This window comes from Mauremys reevesii, linkage group 10 (genome assembly GCF_016161935.1).
Source record: "Mauremys reevesii isolate NIE-2019 linkage group 10, ASM1616193v1, whole genome shotgun sequence".
NCBI classification, from domain to species: domain Eukaryota; kingdom Metazoa; phylum Chordata; order Testudines; family Geoemydidae; genus Mauremys; species Mauremys reevesii.
In genome coordinates, this window is record NC_052632.1 from 15,054,956 (window position 1) to 15,074,541 (window position 19,586).

At 52.3% G+C, this 19,586-nt stretch overlaps 1 protein-coding gene across 5 annotated transcripts in view; it reads right to left on the reverse strand.

Annotated features, from left to right (window-relative positions):
* The window catches only part of RHCG (Rh family C glycoprotein), a 42,169-nt gene that overhangs the window by 964 nt on the left and 21,619 nt on the right, over positions 1–19,586 (reverse strand). For 4 of the 5 annotated variants that reach the window (XM_039490850.1, XM_039490848.1, XM_039490849.1 and 1 more), the window contains exons 2-10: positions 9,306–9,492; positions 6,951–7,101; positions 5,971–6,118; positions 5,016–5,182; positions 3,943–4,080; positions 3,713–3,849; positions 2,958–3,082; positions 1,069–1,142; positions 571–648 (exon numbers count right to left, since the gene is read on the reverse strand). In XM_039490850.1, the coding sequence (XP_039346784.1) occupies positions 580–648; positions 1,069–1,142; positions 2,958–3,082; positions 3,713–3,849; positions 3,943–4,080; positions 5,016–5,182; positions 5,971–6,118; positions 6,951–7,101; positions 9,306–9,472 (1,176 nt within the window). In that variant the 5' untranslated portion in view covers positions 9,473–9,492 and the 3' untranslated portion in view covers positions 571–579. Of the gene's footprint in view, positions 1–570; positions 649–1,068; positions 1,143–2,957; positions 3,083–3,712; positions 3,850–3,942; positions 4,081–5,015; positions 5,183–5,970; positions 6,119–6,950; positions 7,102–9,305; positions 9,493–18,082; positions 18,270–19,586 lie in introns of those variants that run through there. The other variant, XM_039490846.1, reaches the window with a different exon arrangement.

Here is a 19,586-nt window from a genome sequence, read left to right on the forward strand (position 1 = left end):
ATGGAGAGTATCCCTCCCTCCCACCGGCCACCTGGCACATTCCCCTGGCAGTTGCCCAGCACCCGCACCCCTCCCCACCATCTGTCCCCTCCCCCTCGACTGGGCTAGTGACTGAGCAGTCGCCTTTGGGGTAAGGTTTCACCACGCTGGGCATGGCCTGAGACACAGGAGCTGTGCTGTTTAGCACCTCTCCTTACCCTTCTCCTGATGAAATCCTGCCCTTTACTGTGATACCAACAACAGGCAGTTAGTACAGTCACACCGCACACCCGTATACACCCACTCCCCAACCCCCTTCCTGCCATTCCCACACCAAAGAGGTCTCGGTGCCCAGCATTTCTGCCATGAGGCAAACATGCTGGCGTGGATCCCTGATGGATGAGCCCATGTGTGCATGGCACTGGCCAGTGCCCTGTGCTTGTGTGTTGCCACGAGGGCATGGGATCCTCTAGTCCCTGTCCATACGGTGCTTCCATGTGCTGGGTGCTAGTGCTCTAGGGGCACCCTCTGCTCACCCAGCTCTTGGGCTCTCCAAGGCCTGCCCTCCCCATGCGTCTCAGCCCTGCCTACCCAGGTGGGTTAGGAAGTCACAGGTTTGAGGGTGGGGTCATGCACGTGGTACAGGCTGCTCTCCTCATCCTCAGGCACCTGCAAAGACAACAAAACTTCCATCAGGCCCTGATGCCCTGTCATGAAGGTATCGACAGAACCTGCTTTCCTGCCAGTGGGGGGTGCCATAGCCACACAGATGGGGAGGAAAACTATAAACAATGATGGGGCCATGTCATGGACAATAGCGCCACCTTGTGACACACCACAACTCCCAAACAGTCCACATAGCTCAGGCCCAAAGCCACAAACAGGATCTCAACACCTCCCCCTGCCACTCACCAGCTCCCATCACAAAACCCCATTACCCCAGCCGTATGGACACCGAGTCCCAAATCCCCTTCAGCTGAAGGGCACCTGACTGCGACACCCTCCCCCCCACTTTCTGCAAACAGGCCACCAGGCCCCAAAGCCCCCCTGCCCTGGCCACAGTGACGAGGACCAGCCCCCATAGCTCACCTCCCAGTAGACATCATCCTCAAAGCAGTTCTCATCTGCAGGGTCCCCCAAGAACGGCATTTTCAAAATAGCACCTTAAAGCCACAAAACAGAGAGTGAGATGGGAAATGCCTCAATCAGTGAGAAACAAGCAGGCCAGGGCCAGGGGCAAGAGGCCAGGGATGAGCCCTACTGGGGTGAGCGGCCAGGGCAGGGACGGGTCAGGGAAACTATTCCCTCCCGGTGTTATAGGTGAAGTGAGGTTGGGTCAGTTTTGAGCACATCTAGCCCTGGCCCTTCATATTCTCCCCGCCCTGCAGGCCTGAGTGGTCTTGTTTCAGGGAACTCTGTGTTATTCAGTGGAGTTCACAGGCTGGGGGTAATTTTAAAGGGTGAATCATAGCAATGTGGGCAACCCTATGGGAAACAGCTGGGGAAGAGGCCATCTCCTCTCCTACTATCTATTAGACGCTGAAAGCAGAAAAGCACTTCCTAGAATGGTAGGGTGACCAGACGTCCCAATAAAATCAGGACTGTCCTGATATTTAGACGTTTGTCCAGCAACTTGTCCCGATATTTCGCACTCCTTGTTTTGTTTTTGTTTTGTTTTTTTGTTTTTTTTCTCCGCCAGCAGGACTACCCCCTCCCCCCCCCCCCCGATATGTCCCGATATTTTCTTCATCCCATCTGTGGTCACCCTATAGAATGGAGACCTGCTTGTGAGCGAGCTGCTCTGAAAGAAGCCGACAGCCCTGGGAGGCAGTGGGAGAGGCTTGGGCTAGAATTCTGCTGTACCACAGGATGGTAGCAGCAAAATGTCAAATGGGGAAATGCAGAGCATCTGACCGCAATTGTAACAGCCAATCAGAGGCAGAAAAAATTAGAACTGGAGCTCACTCCTAGCTCAGCACTGAATCAAACCAGACTCACAACTAACCCAACCCCACCACAAACCGAACCAGACCCAGTCAGAGACAACCCCAAATGAACCTCTACGTTGGACCCAACCCCACTCAGAGACAACCCCAAATGAATCCACAGCCACCTCCCAACCGGCCCAAGGGCTCAGGCTGAACCTGCTGAGATTCGGAGTTCTACATTCGCTGGTCTATTTCCTTTCCCCCTTCTGGGCTTGTGGGGTTCAGCTGGAAGCAGAAGCTTTGGGGACCTCACAAGCCCAGGCCTGTTTTCCCTGGAAATGCTCAGCCCTGTTTGGGATACAGAACTGATCCCCTAAGATTGTTATGTTCCCCATTCATTGCAGCCTTCCTGGTTCTTGATGCTATTTTCCAGCCCCCCTTTTGGTTCTTAACATGCACCAAAGTCTCATCCTGCCAGGCCTGCCTGGTAAAAGGGGATGGAGTGGCAGATGGGGCTGCAGAACATCTGGGCAATTCCCCGCCCCAGGCTGTCAAAGATGTGCCTTATTCCAGTGTGTCTCGTGGTGGACTATATGCAAGAGCCAGGATCTGCCCATTCTGCTGGGGACCTGCAGGGCACAGCGCAGCGCTGCCGCACGAGGCAGGCCCACCTCCAGAGGGCAGTACTTTTGGAAATGACATCATAGTTTCGACCAATCAATATTTTCCACGTGACATCATTACATCTGGAAGTGCCACTTTTGGAGGTCAGACTTCCTGCAATGCTGGGGTGGGAGAGGTATTAAGAGGTTATTGTGATAGGGCCAATGGGGAACAAAATAGTCCTTGATATGCTACATGTTTGCAAGCCTTTTAGGGCTCGTCTCAATTTCAGGGGCTGCATGTGGGAGCAGAAGGGTTCTTCTAGCCCAGGAGATGGACCCTTCCTGTAAGCCAGGGTGTGAGCAATTCGAATGGCTGAGCCAGCCACTCTACAACCACAGCCTGGACCTGGGCCTTCTCCTCCATTCCCTGCACCCACCCACTCACCCACAATGGCCCCTCCAGCCAAGGCCATGGCCAGGGACACGAAAATGCCAGCTGCCTGGAACCCCCCTTGGACACTGGGCGTCCGATCCTTGTAGTCACCCGTGAAGTCAAAGGCACTGATGAGCCTGCGAGGAAGGGAAAGGATGAGACCAGCTGTCAGAGAGATATTGCTCTGAGTCGGGGAGTCCACGCTGTGGGGGACGGAGGAGCTGCATTCACAGCCCTTTCAAACCATCTCCCTGGCACTGAGCGCTCACGTTCCCATTGAGGAATGGGGAGATTGTAGCAACATAACCCAGCCTCTTTATTTTATTCCTTCTTTTCCAGTCGTCCCCCTCCCCCAGAGGCCTCAGCCTGAACCAATAGGCTGCACACTAGAGGGGTCCAAAACCAAAAGAGACCCGGGGTGGCTTCCAGACCTTCACGGTTTATCCTGGAGTCTGACCCAGAAAAGGAAGCAACAGAGATCAAGAGATGCCCCTTCATGAACCCAACTGCCCCTGCTCAGAGTCCTCCAAGACCCAGAATGAAGGTGAGCCTTGGAGTTATAGGGGCTCCCAACAGGGGGCAGCTGGAAGAGGCTGCAATCCTCCAAGCCTGACTCAGCCCTACAGGCCCAGCACCACTCAGGATGCATAATCTGTAAGGGGGCACTCAGCTGCTGCCACTGACTCATCTCTCATCTCCCTCCCCCCAACATACACGCTGGCCCATAACCCACCCCACTGCCACGGGAGAGATTTAAGCCATCTTACCCTTCCTTTCCATACACCTCTTCAGTGGCTGCGGCTGCGGTGACAGCCCCCACGATGCCCCCAATAAACCCTGGCATGGCATGTAGGTTGTGGATGCCGCAGGTGTCCTGGATGTGCAGCTTGGACTCCAGGAATGGCTGGAAGGAATGGAGGAGAGAGAGAGAGAAAGAGAGAGATTATTTCCTCTCCCTAAGAGGCAAGAGACTAGAATTCCTCTGAGCAGCACTTACCATGAGGTAGACGAACCCAACGGTGGACACAATGCCACAGAGGAATCCAACGATGAGGGATCCGTATGGAGTCAGCATCATCTCCGCGCCGGTCCCCACAGCCACACCACCGGCCAGCGTTGCATTCTGGATATGAACCTGCGCAAATAACGCTCATGTCTTACCACTTTGGCTTTGGGACAAGAGAGTGTTAAACCCATTAGTGGCAACATTTCAAGCCAACCGAGGAGAAAAGCAGGGGAACTGGCTGAGAAAATGTTCCGAGAAAAAAATGAAGATCTGGGCCCATTTTCATTTGCATTGGGATTGGCTCCCTGCCCATCTCAAATTCCCAATGACTGGACTTGCCTGAAGCCAGAGATTTTTGACCACCAAAAGTTACATGAATGGGAGGAGATTGAAGATGAAATGTCAACAGCTGATGGGCTGGGGTATCATTTTCATGTAGTGGAAACAAAAAACTGCATACACACATGCGCATTGCTGCACAGATATGCCCAAAGTTTGGTGCTGGCACAAGCACAGCACTGTATGGGGCGTGCTGTCTCTCACATACACACGCATGTAACACCCAGAAAACACCGTATGGGCCCTGCTCTGACACACACGTCACTGTATGGGCCCCTCTCCCTCACAAACACACACATCTAACACCATATGCTTGCATGACACCATAGAGTTCAACCCTGGAACATGCCCACCACCATGGGACCATTCCCACCGGCTCTGCAGCACAGGTATCTGCATGGCTCTGCTGTCCTATGGGTCCACCAGCACACAGGTGATCACACATATCTGCTCCTCCATTTGCCCAAGCATGCCCACACACCTGCTGATGCATGGATACCGCACATGACTTTCCTGCCAGAGCTTTGCAAATGATTCATCCCACTAACATGGCTCAAGCTGCTGTTGCATCCAGAGCTCCTAGCCTCAAAGGCTTTGCCTCTTCCGCACCCCATGAAATCCAGTGCACACTCAGCAAAGGAAGCAGCCCCCAATCAGACTGCCTGGCCCTTTAGTCATCCATAAGCCAGGAGAGGGCACAGCAGGCGTCTCCAGCCCGTGCTTACCATGTCGAGCTTGCCTTTCTTCTGCAGCAGGCTGGAGAAGGCCACGGTGGTGAGGACACAGGAGGCCAGCGAGCAGTAGGTGTTAATGGCGGCTCGGTGCTGCGCATCCCCGTGGTTTGAAACAGCTGAGTTAAAGCTGGGCCAGTACATCCACAGGTACAGGGTACCTGGGAGAGGAGAGGCAGGGGTGGATCAGTGTGGGAAAGGCGTAGGAGGGAGGGGAAGGAAAACAGGGAGCAGCAAGAGGAAAGGGGGTTAAAAAGAAACCACAAGAGATGATAGTTATATGGAGGGGAGGCTAAAGCCGGCTGTGCCCCAAACTCCCAGCTCTGCCTCCACTGCCAACTCTTCCCTCTTCCCGAAACACTCCAACCAGGAACTCAAAGCTGCAATAGCACGTGGAGCCTTTCATTTCTAGGGCACCAATTCCAATCGGACCCCAGGCTGCGGGGACTGGCGGGCTCTGGGGTGTCTGGGAATGGCACATGGAGCCTCTCACCTCACAGCAACATTTCCAGTCGGACCCCAGGCTGGGGGGACTGGGGGTTCTGGGGTGTCTGGGAATGGGACATGGAGCCTCTCACCTCACAGCAGCATTTCCAGTCGGACCCCAGGCTGGGGGGATTGGGGGCTCTGGGGTGTCTGGGAATGGGACATGGAGCTTCTCACCTCACAGCAGCATTTCCAGTAGGACCCCAGGCTGGGGGGACTAGGGGCTCTGGGGTGTCTGGGAATGGGACATGGCTTTACAATTCTAAGGCACTAGTTCTAATCTTATCTGGCCCCTGAGGCGTGGGGGGAACTGGCCAGCTCTGGGGTGTCAGGATTGGGAAATGGGATACACAGTTTTTTCACCACTAGGGCACTGGCTCCAGTCTGGTTTCACACAGTCTGTGGGATGTAGGAGGGACCCAGCACAGCTTTCATGAAGTCTCCAAGTCCGCAGTTAACTCACCGATCATAGCAAAGAGGTCGGAGTGGTACACAGAGCCTTGCTTGTCTTTACTCTGTTCCAGGTTGGGCCGGTACAGAATTCTGGTCACTGTCAGGCCAAAATAGGCTCCAAAGGTATGAATGGTCATGGATCCACCAGCATCTTTAACCTGGGGACACAGAGCAGAGGAAAAGAAAATTCACATGTTGGGAGTATTCTGGCCAATCAACTGACCGTCTGTCCGTCCAGCCTATGCTGGGTCACTACAAGAGGGGAACAGAAATGCTCCTGGTCCCTCTGACTGGCAGGCAGAACACCTCAGCCACATGCTTCCAATTAGCCTCCTCTGTGGAAAAGGGGCATTTCTGGCCCCTCCAGCATGTGACTTCATGGTGCATGGGTTCCAACAGCATCCCCAGAGTAGAACTACCCCGATGTGGCAGTCCCAGCGAGGGCAGGTAAATGGCAGACAAAGAACAGGGCTTTTAAATAGAGTTTATTGCTCCTTGAAACCTAGGGCTTTTAGAACAAATATTAAAAAGCCACAAAACTCCCAGTAAAGGCCATGAGCAGAGATCAGCAGTTCCAGAACTACAGACCCATTGTCTTAGGGAAACCCCACCACAGGGGATCCCTTGCTCTCAAGTCACTGCCGCTGCTTACAGAACCCGGGGACATTTCCCATTCCCAGACTAAGGTAGGAGAGAAGCCAAAGGGAGGGGAAGTAGCCCCTGCTGTTTGCTCATTGATGCGTTTGGAATCTTTTTACATTTCTGCTTAAATTGTTGTGGCTGGAATTAACCCCGTGTGTTTAGCTAAACAAGGAGCTGATGGACCTGACTGGAGCCAGGCACTGTACAATAGCCTACAGTACAGACAGCTCTGCTGCTGCACCTCACTCCTGACCTGCATCCCCCCCACCCGGCAGTGACACCCTGTCTGCACTGCCAGAGAGGAAGGGCAGGAGGCTGCCGAGTTTGCTGACTCAAGGGGAGCCTTACGTGGAGCAGGCTGACGAGGATGTACTCGTTCACAGCAAAGAGCGTGACTTGAAACAACGTCAGGATGAGCAGCTGCACGGGGCTGGTTTTGCCCAGGATGGCCCCAAAGGCGATGCAGACAGAACCCACGCAGAAATCTGCATTGATCAGGCTGGGGAGCGGGGGATGGGAGAGAAAACAACCTGCAGGTTAGTAATGGAGATTCTCCCCCTCGCTCCACCACTCCCAAATCTAGAGAGCCTCACCCTTGCCTGGACACGAACCTCATCCTGGCTTCTTCACCAGCACCCCACTTGCTGGGTGTGACTAGAACACTGTCCCTTTAAGGGACAGTACCACTTTTGCTTCCCACTCCTGGTGGGCTAGAGTCATGGATGGAAGGCCAGAAGCGACCATTGTGATCATCTGGTCAGATCGTCTGCCTAACACAGGCCACAGAACTTCCTCACAATAACTCCTAGAGCAGATCTGTTAGGAAAACATCCAGTCTTGATTTAAAAATGGCCTGTGATGGAGAACCCCCCACAGCCCTGGGTAAACTGTTCCTCTGGTTAATTGCCATCATTGTACTCAGTATATGCATGGCTAAGGGTGAGATGAGTTATGGGTCTCTCTTCACTGGGGTTCCCAGAGGAGCTCCCAGTGGGAAGTTAGGAGCCCCCCTGTAAGGATTAAGCCTTTTTTCTGTAGCCATATTGTAAGGTCCAAGGCCTTTGTCTGCAGCCATGTTAGGAGAGCAGCAGCCAGAAGCTAAGCAGCAGAAAGTCACATCTTCACATTCTATCTAAATTACATTTAAACGATGTAATATTGGGCTGTTAAGAAGGCCATCCTGTCCTAATAGTACCCATCATCACCAGATAAAGAAACAAATCTTAAGATGGTTAAAGAAAACTTTGTTTGGTAGCATTCTGTCTGGCAACTTATCAACAAGTTGTGGTTATGAAATCTCTACTTCTTTATTGCTTTGTTTTTATGGTCCCCACTCCTCTGTTGTTTATCTGTATGGTCGCTGGTTCTTTGATGGTTTGTCTGTTGCATAACAAATTTTGCTAGGTGTAAATCAATTAAGGTGGTGGGGTACGATTGGTTAAAGGATTATTTTACAATATGTTAGGACTGGTTAGAAAATTATTTAGTAATATTTTAGTTAAATGATTGGTTAAGGTACAGCTAAGCAGGACTCAAGTTTCACTATTTAAACTGGATCCAAAAGGAAGTTCTTGGGAACCAACTCCAGGACACAGCCCCAAGATCAGAGCTGCCAGACCACAACACCCTGCCAATTACACCGTGTAGAAACTGGAGTCCCCCAAATAACCTGATCCTGACTGGCCAGCAGGAAAAGTTCATCTGCCTTATTGGGAGTGGTGAACATTGTATGCTTAGCAGGTGCATTCTGTTTTGGTGATTGTTAATAAATAGAGGTTAAGTAGGATATTACTGTATAAGACTCTTTCTTTGGTGGAAGGCCCCGTAAACCCGCAAAAGATTAAATCCTGAGTCCACAGGAAATGGGTGTTTGCTCTCAGTCCACAGGGAATGGGTGTTAACTCAGAGCACACAGAGGAGTACAGCCCGGAGCCCACGGAGGGGTAAAGTTAGGTGCCTTTCGCCTGGAGCCCTAGGAACTGGGAAAGGGGGGTGGGGTGCCTAAATAAACCGGGTTATGCCTTGAGCCCTAGGAACTAGGTAGAGGTGGGATGTCCTAGAATGTGCAGGCAACAAATTTAGGGTAAAATTGGGTGCCTTATATCTGGAGCCCTAAGAACTGGGAAAGGTTGGAGGTGCCTAAGTCAACAGGGTTACGCCTTGAGCCCATGGAAGGGTAAAGGTGGGTGCCCTAGAGTGTGTGTAACAGAGAATTTTGTGCGGGTAACACCCTAGCCCTCAGCATGTGGAGAATGGCATAATGAAATTTCATCAGATATGAGGCTGTTTGTCCAAAAGGAGCTGAGCAATGAAAGTCCCAAGACTGAGGGCAAACATTGGCCCTGACACTTGGGGCTTGGCCTGGGGCCTGTGAGAATGTGGTCTTACGTGGCTGGTCTCACCTGACTCCTTCCTCACCATCCACCAGAGCCAGCCACCCCTGGAATGGAGGGTGGAACCCAGCCAGAGGCACACAGTGCCCTGCACAGCTGAGGAGGGGAGGGGAAATTGGGACCAAAGACCTTTTCTTATGAAACAGGCTCCATGGGCTCTTTAACAGCAGGCAGGGCAGAAGATGTAATATGATCTGGAGTGCCCTTTCTCCACAAAGAGCAGGGGCAGAAGCTCCAGGCTGCTTGGTCCCCTCCCTGCATCTCCTCTGTCCAGCAGGAGATGGCTTCCATCAGTCCAAAACCCTCTTACTTTTCCACTCCAATGAGTATCTTTCCGTTCTCAAACGAATGGAACCAGCCCTGCATCAGGAGAGCCCACTGGATCCCAAAGGCGGCAAGGAGGAAGTTGAAGCCAACAGCTCCAAAGCCATAGCGCTGGAGGAATGTCATCAGGAAGCCAAAACCCACGAAGATCATCACGTGGACATCCTGGAAAGCTGTGTCAAGGAAGAGAATTCCCCATTAGCATGGCAGGGAGGGGTGGCGCTCCTGCAGCCTAGGAACTTGGCAATAGCCCTAGTTCAGAAATATCAATGATTTTTCAGGAGAAATGTTGGGGAAAAATCATTTTAAATTTTGCATAAACATTTTTAAAACAAACTGAAAAATGAAAAACCTTCAGTTTTTGAAAATGTTTTTTGGTAAAATATTTTGGCTGTGAGGAAAAACCATCAGTGTTTGGAAAGCCCTTTCAGTAAACATCATTGGTTTTCATTTCAGTAAAAATATTCAGTGTTGAAAACAAAACACTTATCAAAATAACCTAAGCTGTAAAGCACAGACATCTACCAACACATTTTTTTTGTTTTCAATCTCCATTTTTTAACAAAAAAACAGTGACTTTGAATCAGAATTAACATTTTCCATGCACACTTTTGCTTTACTAACAAACCCTTTTTCATTAAAAAAACCCCATAAGTTTTGATAATTTTTTGCCCAACAACCTGTCTATGCTAGGTCAGAACCCAGTGTCACTGACTGCTCTCGGCCTTCCTGCTCTGGGAACTATTATTATTAGCAGCCATTATAGGTATTATCATAGCACATACAAATGAGCCCCAGTCATGGACTAGGACCTCATTGTGCTGGGTGCTGTACAAAAACAGAACAAAAAGACAGTCCCTGCCCCCAGGGGCTTACCATCTAAGTACAGGACAAGAGAGAATAGATGGACAGAGAGGAGGCACACACTCTGCTCACTTCAATGGAGGGTGAAATCCTGGCCCCAGTGAAGTCAATGACAAAACTCCCATTTACTTCAATGGAGTCAGGATTTCAGCCAGAGACTTTCATTCTTTGTTTCATTGTATTCTTAATCTAAAATGAACCTTCATCTGACTGGAGGTGCACAGCCGCTTTACTGGACCCGTATACTAAGTAAGCCTGGTACTCAGGGCATGGCAGCTCAGACACCGCTCCATATGTTCTGGTAGGAAAATGAGCCTCTAGAGAGGAACTCTTGATGTGATAAACCTGGAGTGGATGTCAGCACTGCCGGTTTCTTTCCGATAACGATCAGCCCCAACAATGTAAAGTGAAACTTGGCACAGTTATAAATTAAACCATAAAAACCACATGTGCAAAAGCCTCCTGAGCCCTGTAGTAAGAGGAGGACGACCAGGGCTGGTTCCCTCCGCCAGTTCCCAGGGGGATCCCACAAGGAAACCAGCAAGTGCTGCACTCTGCCGCTGTGGAATGGAATGGGTAAACATGCCACATTGCGCAGATACAGCAACGTCTGTACTACACAGTGTGCGGAATATTGCACAACAGCACAACATATCTGTTGTTTAAGTGCTTGGGCACTGTCAGCTCGGCTTAGAGAATGGGCTAGCTCAGAGAAAGGAAACCACCAATCATGTGGAGTCTGGTCTAGGCTCTGACACAATGGATTTTCCAGCCCTTTTCCCAGCGTTCAGAGGGAAGGCCGGCTGCGTTTTTGTGGCTAGTTTGCCATCTAGTGAAAGCGCACGTCTTGAGAGGTGTGGAACGAGAGTCTGATCCAGCTCCCACTGAGGCCAACAGGATTCTTTCCATTGACTTCAACAGGAGTCGGATCAGGCCTTGAATGAAGCATGGCTCTGCAGGAGTCCTGGTTTCAGTTACTGTGCACTTTACAAGCTCTACCAAGGTGTGGGCGGAAGCGAGTGTGGATGGGATCCAATCACACTGTGCCAGACTCTGGCTTTTATTTGTTCTTTCGCCAAACCTAGGAAAATCCATACAGACGAGCTACAGGGCCAGATCCACAGCTGGGGTGAGTCGGCACAGTTCCACTCGCTCTAATGCAGCTCTGCTGATTGATACCAGCCGAGGAGCCAGCCCATATAGGTCTCAAATGCCAATCTGTAAACACCCAATTTTACCATAAATACACTGAAACACACTCTCCCCTATTAGACTACCTATGCAACACCATTCTCAAGAAAGAAAGAAAGAAAGAAAGAAAGAAAGAAAGAAAGAAAGAAAGAAAGAAAGAAAGAAATACATCTATTGCCAATTAAATATTAACTGACGTTTCTCACTTTAATGAAAATATTTAGACAAAAATCAAGATTATGAGAAATAACACATAAAATAAGGCCCCAAAGTCATAGTTCAGGTGGTAGGGTTGAGATGTTAATTATATTATTTTATTATTATTTATCTGTATTGTGGTAGCACGAAGGAGCCCTGCTCATGGGCCAGGACCTTAACGTGCTAGGAGCTGTACAAACTCAGAACAAAAAGACCATCCCCGTCCCCAAGAGTTTACAATCTAAGGAAAACTTTGTACTTTGTTTGCCCTTGAGAAGAGTAATGTGCCTGCGTCTCACATGGGCAGAGTAGGAGTCATGATGCCCTGAAGTTTTTATTACATATCAATTAAGAACTTGGGTTTTAGCTTGTTGTCATTTAGTAACCTTCACTGTTTACTGACAGGAAGAGTATGACCCCTGGAATACTGTCGACACTGAAGAATCCTTCATTCCTCCTCCCCCCATTCAGAACAGATGATTCGTCCTCCAGGGAATTTCACCAGCTGATTTTAAATTCAAGTGAATTTTAGTGCTGCTTCTGAATGTGGTTGAACTGACAGCCCTGGAAATGGACATCTCAAACCAGTTATACACCCCTTCCTCCCTGCCCACATTTGTCAACCCTACCCAGGAGGAACCATCTCTAGGGCCAGAAGAGAGTGTTTTCCAGGCCTGTTCACTCTTTGTCTGCTGCTATTTTGTGAGCACCTTCCACCACTGCACAAACCAGGTCAGTTCCACTGTGGTACCAAGGATGGAAACTCTAATGAAAACCATCCCTCAGGCTTTCAACCACCTAGACCTGCTCTAAGCAGAGGTGACACAGAAAAAATGCCAGTGCCCTATCTACACTAGTGTGGCCCTCATTGCCACTACCCACAGAGCCACACTGGCGCTAATGCCACCATGGGAGATTTTAACAAATAGCTCAGTGTAGACACAGTGGCTACGCCTACACTATGAGCTAGGGGGCGTCATTCCCAGCTCGGGTGCATATATTTGAACTAGCACAATGAGAGTTAGTGAGCATGGCTTGTAGCGTAAACATGGCCAACCTTGGACTAACACTAACACTGTTTGGACTAACATGGTTTTCATAAGTAAATCCTTTTCTGAAAGACATAATCCTTAGAGAAAACTGGGTTGGTCTCTAGTTTCTAGCCTCCTCTGTTTTAACAAGAACACACTGTATTTGTAATGGAAATGTTCTAAACCAGGGGTTCTCAACCTTTTTCTTTCTGAGCCCCCACCCCTCAACTTGCTATAAAAACTCCACAGCCCAACTGTGTCACAATAACGGGGTTTCTGCATATAAAAAGCCAGGGCTGGTTAGTGGGTAACAAGCAGGGCAATTGCCTGGGGCCTCATGCCACAGGAGCCCCCGCAAAGCTACATTGCTCAGGCTTTGGCTTCAGCCTCGGGTGGCGGGGCTCAGGCATCAACCCCACGTGGCAGGGCTTCGGCTTTCTACCCTGGGCCCCCGTGAGTCTAATGCTGGCCCTGCTTGGTGGCCCCCCGGAAGCCTGCTCGCAGCCCCCCACGGGGCCTCAGACCCCGGGTTGAGAATCACTGTTCTAAACAGATCCGTGGCTCAGTCCCTCATGCAGCCTTGGAAACAATCGCTTATCTGTGCAGACTCTTCTGAGCTGCCACCCACCAGGGTGACTCCAGCCAGATGGCTTGCACAGGGGCTCAGGCCAGTCATAAAGGGGTTAGCCAGCTGAATGATCCCGGTGGCAACATGCGACAACGGCCCGAGTGTACCGGGAAGCTGCTGTGAGCCAGGGAGGACTCAGACACCAGAATGGGATCAGCAATTCAGGAGAGTTTCGCTAGGAACCTAGATCTCCCCATCTGAGAATGGCAGATATTTTGTGTCCCATTTGCCCTAGCTTAGGACAAGAAGAACCTAGAAGGGGTTAATCAGTGGCTTAGCCTTTGGCCTTCAGGGCACATCCAGTTTATTAAACAAGACAAAACGCGTTTGGAGTTTCAGCCTGGTCGTCACTCCCTCCCTGGCAGACAGCTGCACGCCTCCCAGCTCGGTGTGGCATGTCTGCTCCAAGGGCCTTGTGTCGGTGGCACTCAGAAACTTAACACAAATCTTGCATGTGCTTGATGATGAAAAGGACACGACCTAATGAGGAAGCTGCGAGCCTGAGATACTTCCTTGGGTTGGGACCTGCAAGTCTCCTTGAGGGATTTGTATCTGAAATCCTCAAGGTCAGCTGCAGTTTGTCATTACAGCTGCAGTAAATGTGACACTATTGCAAGGAAGGGGGTGTGTACTACTGCCATCTCCTGGGCAGAATCAGAACAGTGCTGTGTGGCATAGACACCCGCTGTTAGTCCAAGTGGTGGGGCTGGAGTTTTAGAGAATACAGATCTGACTCCTAAAGCCACTGTCACTTTGTAGTTCCAAGTGGTCAGCATGTGCAATGCAGGGACCCCCGCAAGCACCTAGGCACCCACATATTCTGACACACTCCCACCAAGGGGTCCCTTTGTCTCACTGAAATACCCGGAGTTGCCCAGGCAGTATACCTGAAGACCTTGGAAGATCTTGCCCGCTCCCCTGTGACTTGCTCAAACACCAAAGTAATTTTCATTTGCCTTTCATGTGTCCCTGATCTTATGTCAAACAGTCCTGGCCCTGTATTGTACTCCCTTACCGTGTCCTCTCAGGTGGAATTTCCTATCAACAGAGCTTGGTGGAGTCGGCTTTTTCTGGTTGCAGATGCTGCTGCTGCCCCTTGTCCTCATGCACCCAGTTCTGCCTCCTTCCCTTCCCCCACTATGCATCACAGCTGGTTTGTTCCAGGGAAATGGCTCATCCCCAGCTGCCTTGCCTGTGGGAGGTGCGTGCTCTCCCCGCCTCAAGTGATCCAAAGGCTGGTGTCTGTCACTCTGTGTTCAGTCCCTCCCCCTATCCCTGAAAGAGCTGAGTGTCCCACTCCTGGGAGTGCTGCCTGCTGGCTGGCGGGCGGCGTTTGGCGCTGCTCCCAGTGCTATACTCAGGTAGGACAGCAAAGGAAACTGGCTTTGGTTACCTATTGCTGGGGAGAGAGGTCATCTCACCCGCTCCCACTGATCTTCTGATGCCAGCTAAACCCAGAGCAATTGAAACTCTCCCATCTAAGGAAAAGGGGCCCCCTATGACACCGCTTGTATCGCCATGTCCACCCCCCACAGGAGTTCAAAATAATACTAATGCCTGAATCTGCTCAAAGGTTTCCACAGAGATCATTTGCACCAGGCACCACCCCACACACGCCCTGAGGTACTGGGGTTCCTTAGGGGACACAGAGGAACAGTCTTGGCTCTGCCAGCGGAAGAGGCCTCACCTGGTGCTGGTGTGTCAGCTTAGAGTTTGCCCAAAGCTCTCGGGGCTGGATGTGAACGTGACACTGATGAATGCTCCTTAACCAGGGAAGACCTCGTCACCTGCCTACACTGCACCTTTTCCATTGCAGTCCTAATGCAGCTGTGTCTATCCCAGCTCACAGCCCCCTGCTGCAAGTGCCAGGGCGTCTCCTACAAGCCGTGAGGTGCAGTGCACACAGTACCCATCATCTGGCCATTTTACACAATGTTTTAAATCCCCACCCATGTCAGCTCCAACTTCCCTCCCCATCAGCTCCTGCCAGTGCCACCCTCTCTGCTGCCTGCCTCACTCTCTGGCTTTCCATCCCGCATAGCTAGTCAGCCTCCCACCCACCCTCACTCTGCACCTTGGTGCTACCACGGCATATTTTAAACCGGCTAGTAAGGGGCTACGGAGTCCCAACCTAGGTGTGCATGAGGGAAATGGAGCTAGTTCCTATTGGCTAGCTGTAAAAGAGGATACATCGTTGCAGGATATGCTAGGCTGCAGCAGTTTAATTAGCGGGAGCGAGGCTTTGTCAGAGAGCAGAGTGCTGTTGCTTCGGAGCATGCCGAGCTGTCTGGGAGCTGGTGGGATTGGCCCACTCTCACTGTTAGCTCCTGGTTTAGCAAAGTGAAGCAAGGGGGTTAACCGCAAAGACCCGAGCCCTTCAGATGTCGCTGCCTGCCCTGAGCGATTGGCACGGGCCCTGATGCAAGGGAAGGGAATGCCACGAAGACACCGGAGGCAGATCAAACTTCTGTGTTACACCCATCAGTCATCTCCCAGAATGTCTCCCCTGCCCCTCAGCTGAGCCCAGGGCAAAGCAGCCAGCATGAAGTACATAAGAGCCCTTCATTCAGCACCTGTTTACTTATTCTGGGTGGCACCGCACTTCCTCATTCTACCCAGCTTGGTGAGCTTGGAGCAGCACAGGTGTTTGCTGCTGCCTGCCCAGAATGCCAGCCTCTCCCTTGAGCCAGCTTTCCACTGCACTGAGCTCCAGGGAAAACAGCCTTCCCTCCTCCACTGCAAGTGACAAGGGCAGGGGCTGCTCCTGGATGAGGGGCTCTCATGGCAGCTAGAGGAAAATGGAGTCGGGGAAGGGGAGGGAAGACCAGGTGTTGTTTCTATGCACCTCCATCTCCTCCAGGAGGATGCTCTAGGGTCTGGCCTGCTGGCCAGTGAGGTGCTGTCACACCCCCATCCCCATTCAGCTCCATGGGGCAGGGTCATGTCTTGGGTTGAGGAAAGGGCTGGAGAATCAAGGGATTTGTTCCTCCGTATGAGCAGAAATGCTTTCGCCAGCACAGTCCAGGGGAGGCGGCAGCACACAGAAGCCTGCAGGATGGGAATCTTTATCCCCTGATCCTGCAGAGCATAGGGAACATGGCACTGGCATGGCAAAGTGCTCCAGTCATAGGCCCTGAAGAATTTGTGAGAGGCCACACATCTTTGGTGTAACCAGCCCAGTTTCTGGGCAAAAGCGCTGCCCCTTAGGGAGATACGATAAGTCCTCTCTGGCAGGAACGATGGGGCTGAGGCCAGAAGGGGCGACTCACCAGAGGCAGGGAATCACCCCAGCCATCCTTTCAATCTGGTGGCAGGATTGTATGAAGCAAGGACTGACAGACAGCCATGTGCGCTGTTCTGGGCTAAAGATGTGCTGGGGGAAGGGGAGATGCCACAAGCATATGCGCTGCTTGGCCAGGTAACAGCCACCAGCACCACTCCTCCCAAAGGATCTCCAGGCACTTCTGAAACTATATACGTAGAGCAGTGGGTGAATGCAGACACCTCTGGGTGTGTGCATCTCTGCCTACACGTGTCCTCATAGAGCTGGAACCCAGCAGAGACAGGCTACAGAATATTAACCCTGCATCCCACATACCACATCCCAGCTGCTATGGACTCAGACAGTTTCCTCCTCTTCTCCTTAGTGCAGGAGTCTCAAACGCACGGCCCACAAGCCGCCCCAATGTGCCCCAGGGGGCTCCAGCAGTTTTGGGGCTGGGTCTCTCCCTTGGCCCCACCTGCCGCCCCCAGGCGCTCCCCTCTCAGGGGCCCCGGCAGCACAGCAGAGCTGAGTGGTGTCTGCCGGCCCCTCCCTGCAGCCCAGGGATGGGACTGTGCCTCCGCACGCTGCCCCCACCCCGAGCGCCCCTGTGGCCAATGGAGCCCCAGGTAAGACCCCCACTCCCTCCCAAACTCCCTCCCAGAGCCTGCACCCCTCCCCCCATCCCCTAAACTCCCTCCCAGAGCCTCTCCCCCTTCCCACACCCCCCTCCCACCTCCAAACTCCCTCCCAGAGCCTGCACCCCCTCCCCACACTCCCCAGCCCCCAAACTCCATCCCAGAGCCTGCACCCCCAGACCCCCTCCTCCACCCAAACTCCCTCCCAGAGCCCAACCTCTCACCCCTTCTGCGCGCAAACTTCCTCCCAGAGCCTGCCCCCCAATCCCCTACCCCAGACCTGCACAGCTGGAGGAAGGAGGTAGGGCTGGGGCAGCGAGGGGGAGAATGGTGCAGGTCAGGACTGAGGTGCACTGGCAGAGCTGGGTGAGCAGCGTAGGACTGGGATGGGGCGGGGAGCTGCAGTTCAGGACTGAGGTGCACTGGCAGAGCTGGGTGAGCAGTGCAGGACTGGGATGGGGGGTGGTGGCTGTAGGTCAGGACTGAGGTGCACTGGCAGAGCTGGGTGAGCAGCGCAGGACTGGGATGGGGCGGGGAGCTGCAGTTCAGGACTGAGGTGCACTGGCAGAGCTGGGTGAGCAGCGCAGGACTGGGATGGGGGGGGAGCTGCAGTTCAGGACTGAGGTGCTCTGAGAGGGCTGTGCTGGGGAGCCCAATACTGGGATAGAACAAGACTGGGCAAGACTGGGCAGAGCTGGGGGGCAGGGGCAATGGAGGGGCTCAGAGCTGCAATAGCCAGGGGTACTGCAGGCTGGGATGGAGGTGCATGAGCAGAGCTGCCGGAGGAAGTTCCCGCAGCGCCTGCCTTCACAATCCTGGGGCTGTTTCTCTCAGACTTTCACAAGCCCCAGAACTTCAGTGACATGAGTCTCATTCGCTTCCCTCCTGGCTGACCTGGGCAGGGTGTGGCATTTACCAGTGCAGGGGCTGATGCCTGCCAGCCGTACTCACATGGATACCTGAAGTAGAAATCGTTCTCTATGTCACTGGTGAGGTTCTTCTGGCGCTGCTCCTCCTTCCAGTGCACATCAGCTTCGGGGTCAAAGCGCACAAAGACCCCAAAGAGGACGATCATAGCGACCTCCCAGAGGAGGCAGACGAGCGGCAGCCGCCAGCGCATGTACGTGTTCTTCACCATCCCAGACCAGCTCACCCGCTCAGATCCCAGAGAACCTGCTAGGGCAGAGCGGGTCCAGGCACCTAGACAGCACAAGCCCCAGTCCTGATGCCTGGGGAGACTCAGTCCATTTATATAAGTCTGGTGATGTGGGGTGGGGTGTGGTACTGGGAGCTGTCAGTTCTCACAGCTGCCTGGGGCAGGCTCACATTTCAGTTCATGGCAAGTTTAATAGATTTGAACTCTCTCTGCTTCCAGCCAAAAGAAGGGGGGTTGGGAGCACGGAGGTATATTTCCAGCACCTTCTCTCCGAGGAGCTCAAACCCATCTAGGAGAGTTATACTTATACCTGCTTTACAGATGGGGAAACCGAGGCACAAAAAGGGGCAACAGTCACACAGTGAGTCGGCTGCAGAGCTGGGAACAGAACCCAGGACTCTTAACCCCACCCCCTTGCTCTAGCCATTAGACCCCACTGTCCCAAATACAGCCAGGGAGTCCTGAGCCTTATGGCCCTTGCTCTAACCACTAGATCACTCTTCCCTCCTGGAGTCTGGAATAGAACCCAGGAGTCCTGAACCCCTCTCTGCTCTAACCACTAGGCTAGGGGTTCTCACAACAATTTTTCCTAAAATTATTTATTTTTCCTATATTAATAAAATAATATGCACACATATATACAAACCATTGTAATTTATTTATGCAAGGTTTTGGGGTTGGTTTTTTTTTGTTTGCAGACTCAATAATAAAACTAATGCCCAGTTATTTCTATTCTTTACTGGAGCTAACAGATTAGAAACACAAATAAAGTGCTTTGCACGTTCTTGTCTTTTTTTTACTATTGTTTCTTTTGCTTTTTTGGTCAAAGTGGTTGTACAATAATTCTGAAGTACATTTTAAAATGCTTTGACATAATAGAAATCCAAATAATAATGAAAAACCCTATCTGGGTGTCTTGGGTCTGGGGATGGGAGAGCAGGGGAGGCACGGCTGTGGCTGCAGCTGGCCCTGGGGCTCCTCCGGGCAGGTGGCGGGGTGCAGGGCTTTGGCCAGCCCTGAGCGCCTCTGGCTGGGGCACACTCCAGGCTTCAGCCAGCCTGGGCTCCTCCAGCTGAAGGGGGGGATGCACTGGGGGGCTTGTGGCTCCAGCTGCAAGGAGGGGAAGGGAATCGTGGTGCTCTGGCTGCCGGGGGGGTGGGGTGGGCAGAAGGGGTGTAGTCAGGGGCTAGCCTTCCCAAAGGGGGGCTCCACCCGCTGCCCATGCACCCACCGCTCACCTACTCACCCCCCGCCTGCCTCTTGCGTCCCTCCTCAGTCTCCCACCCACTGCTCACCTCC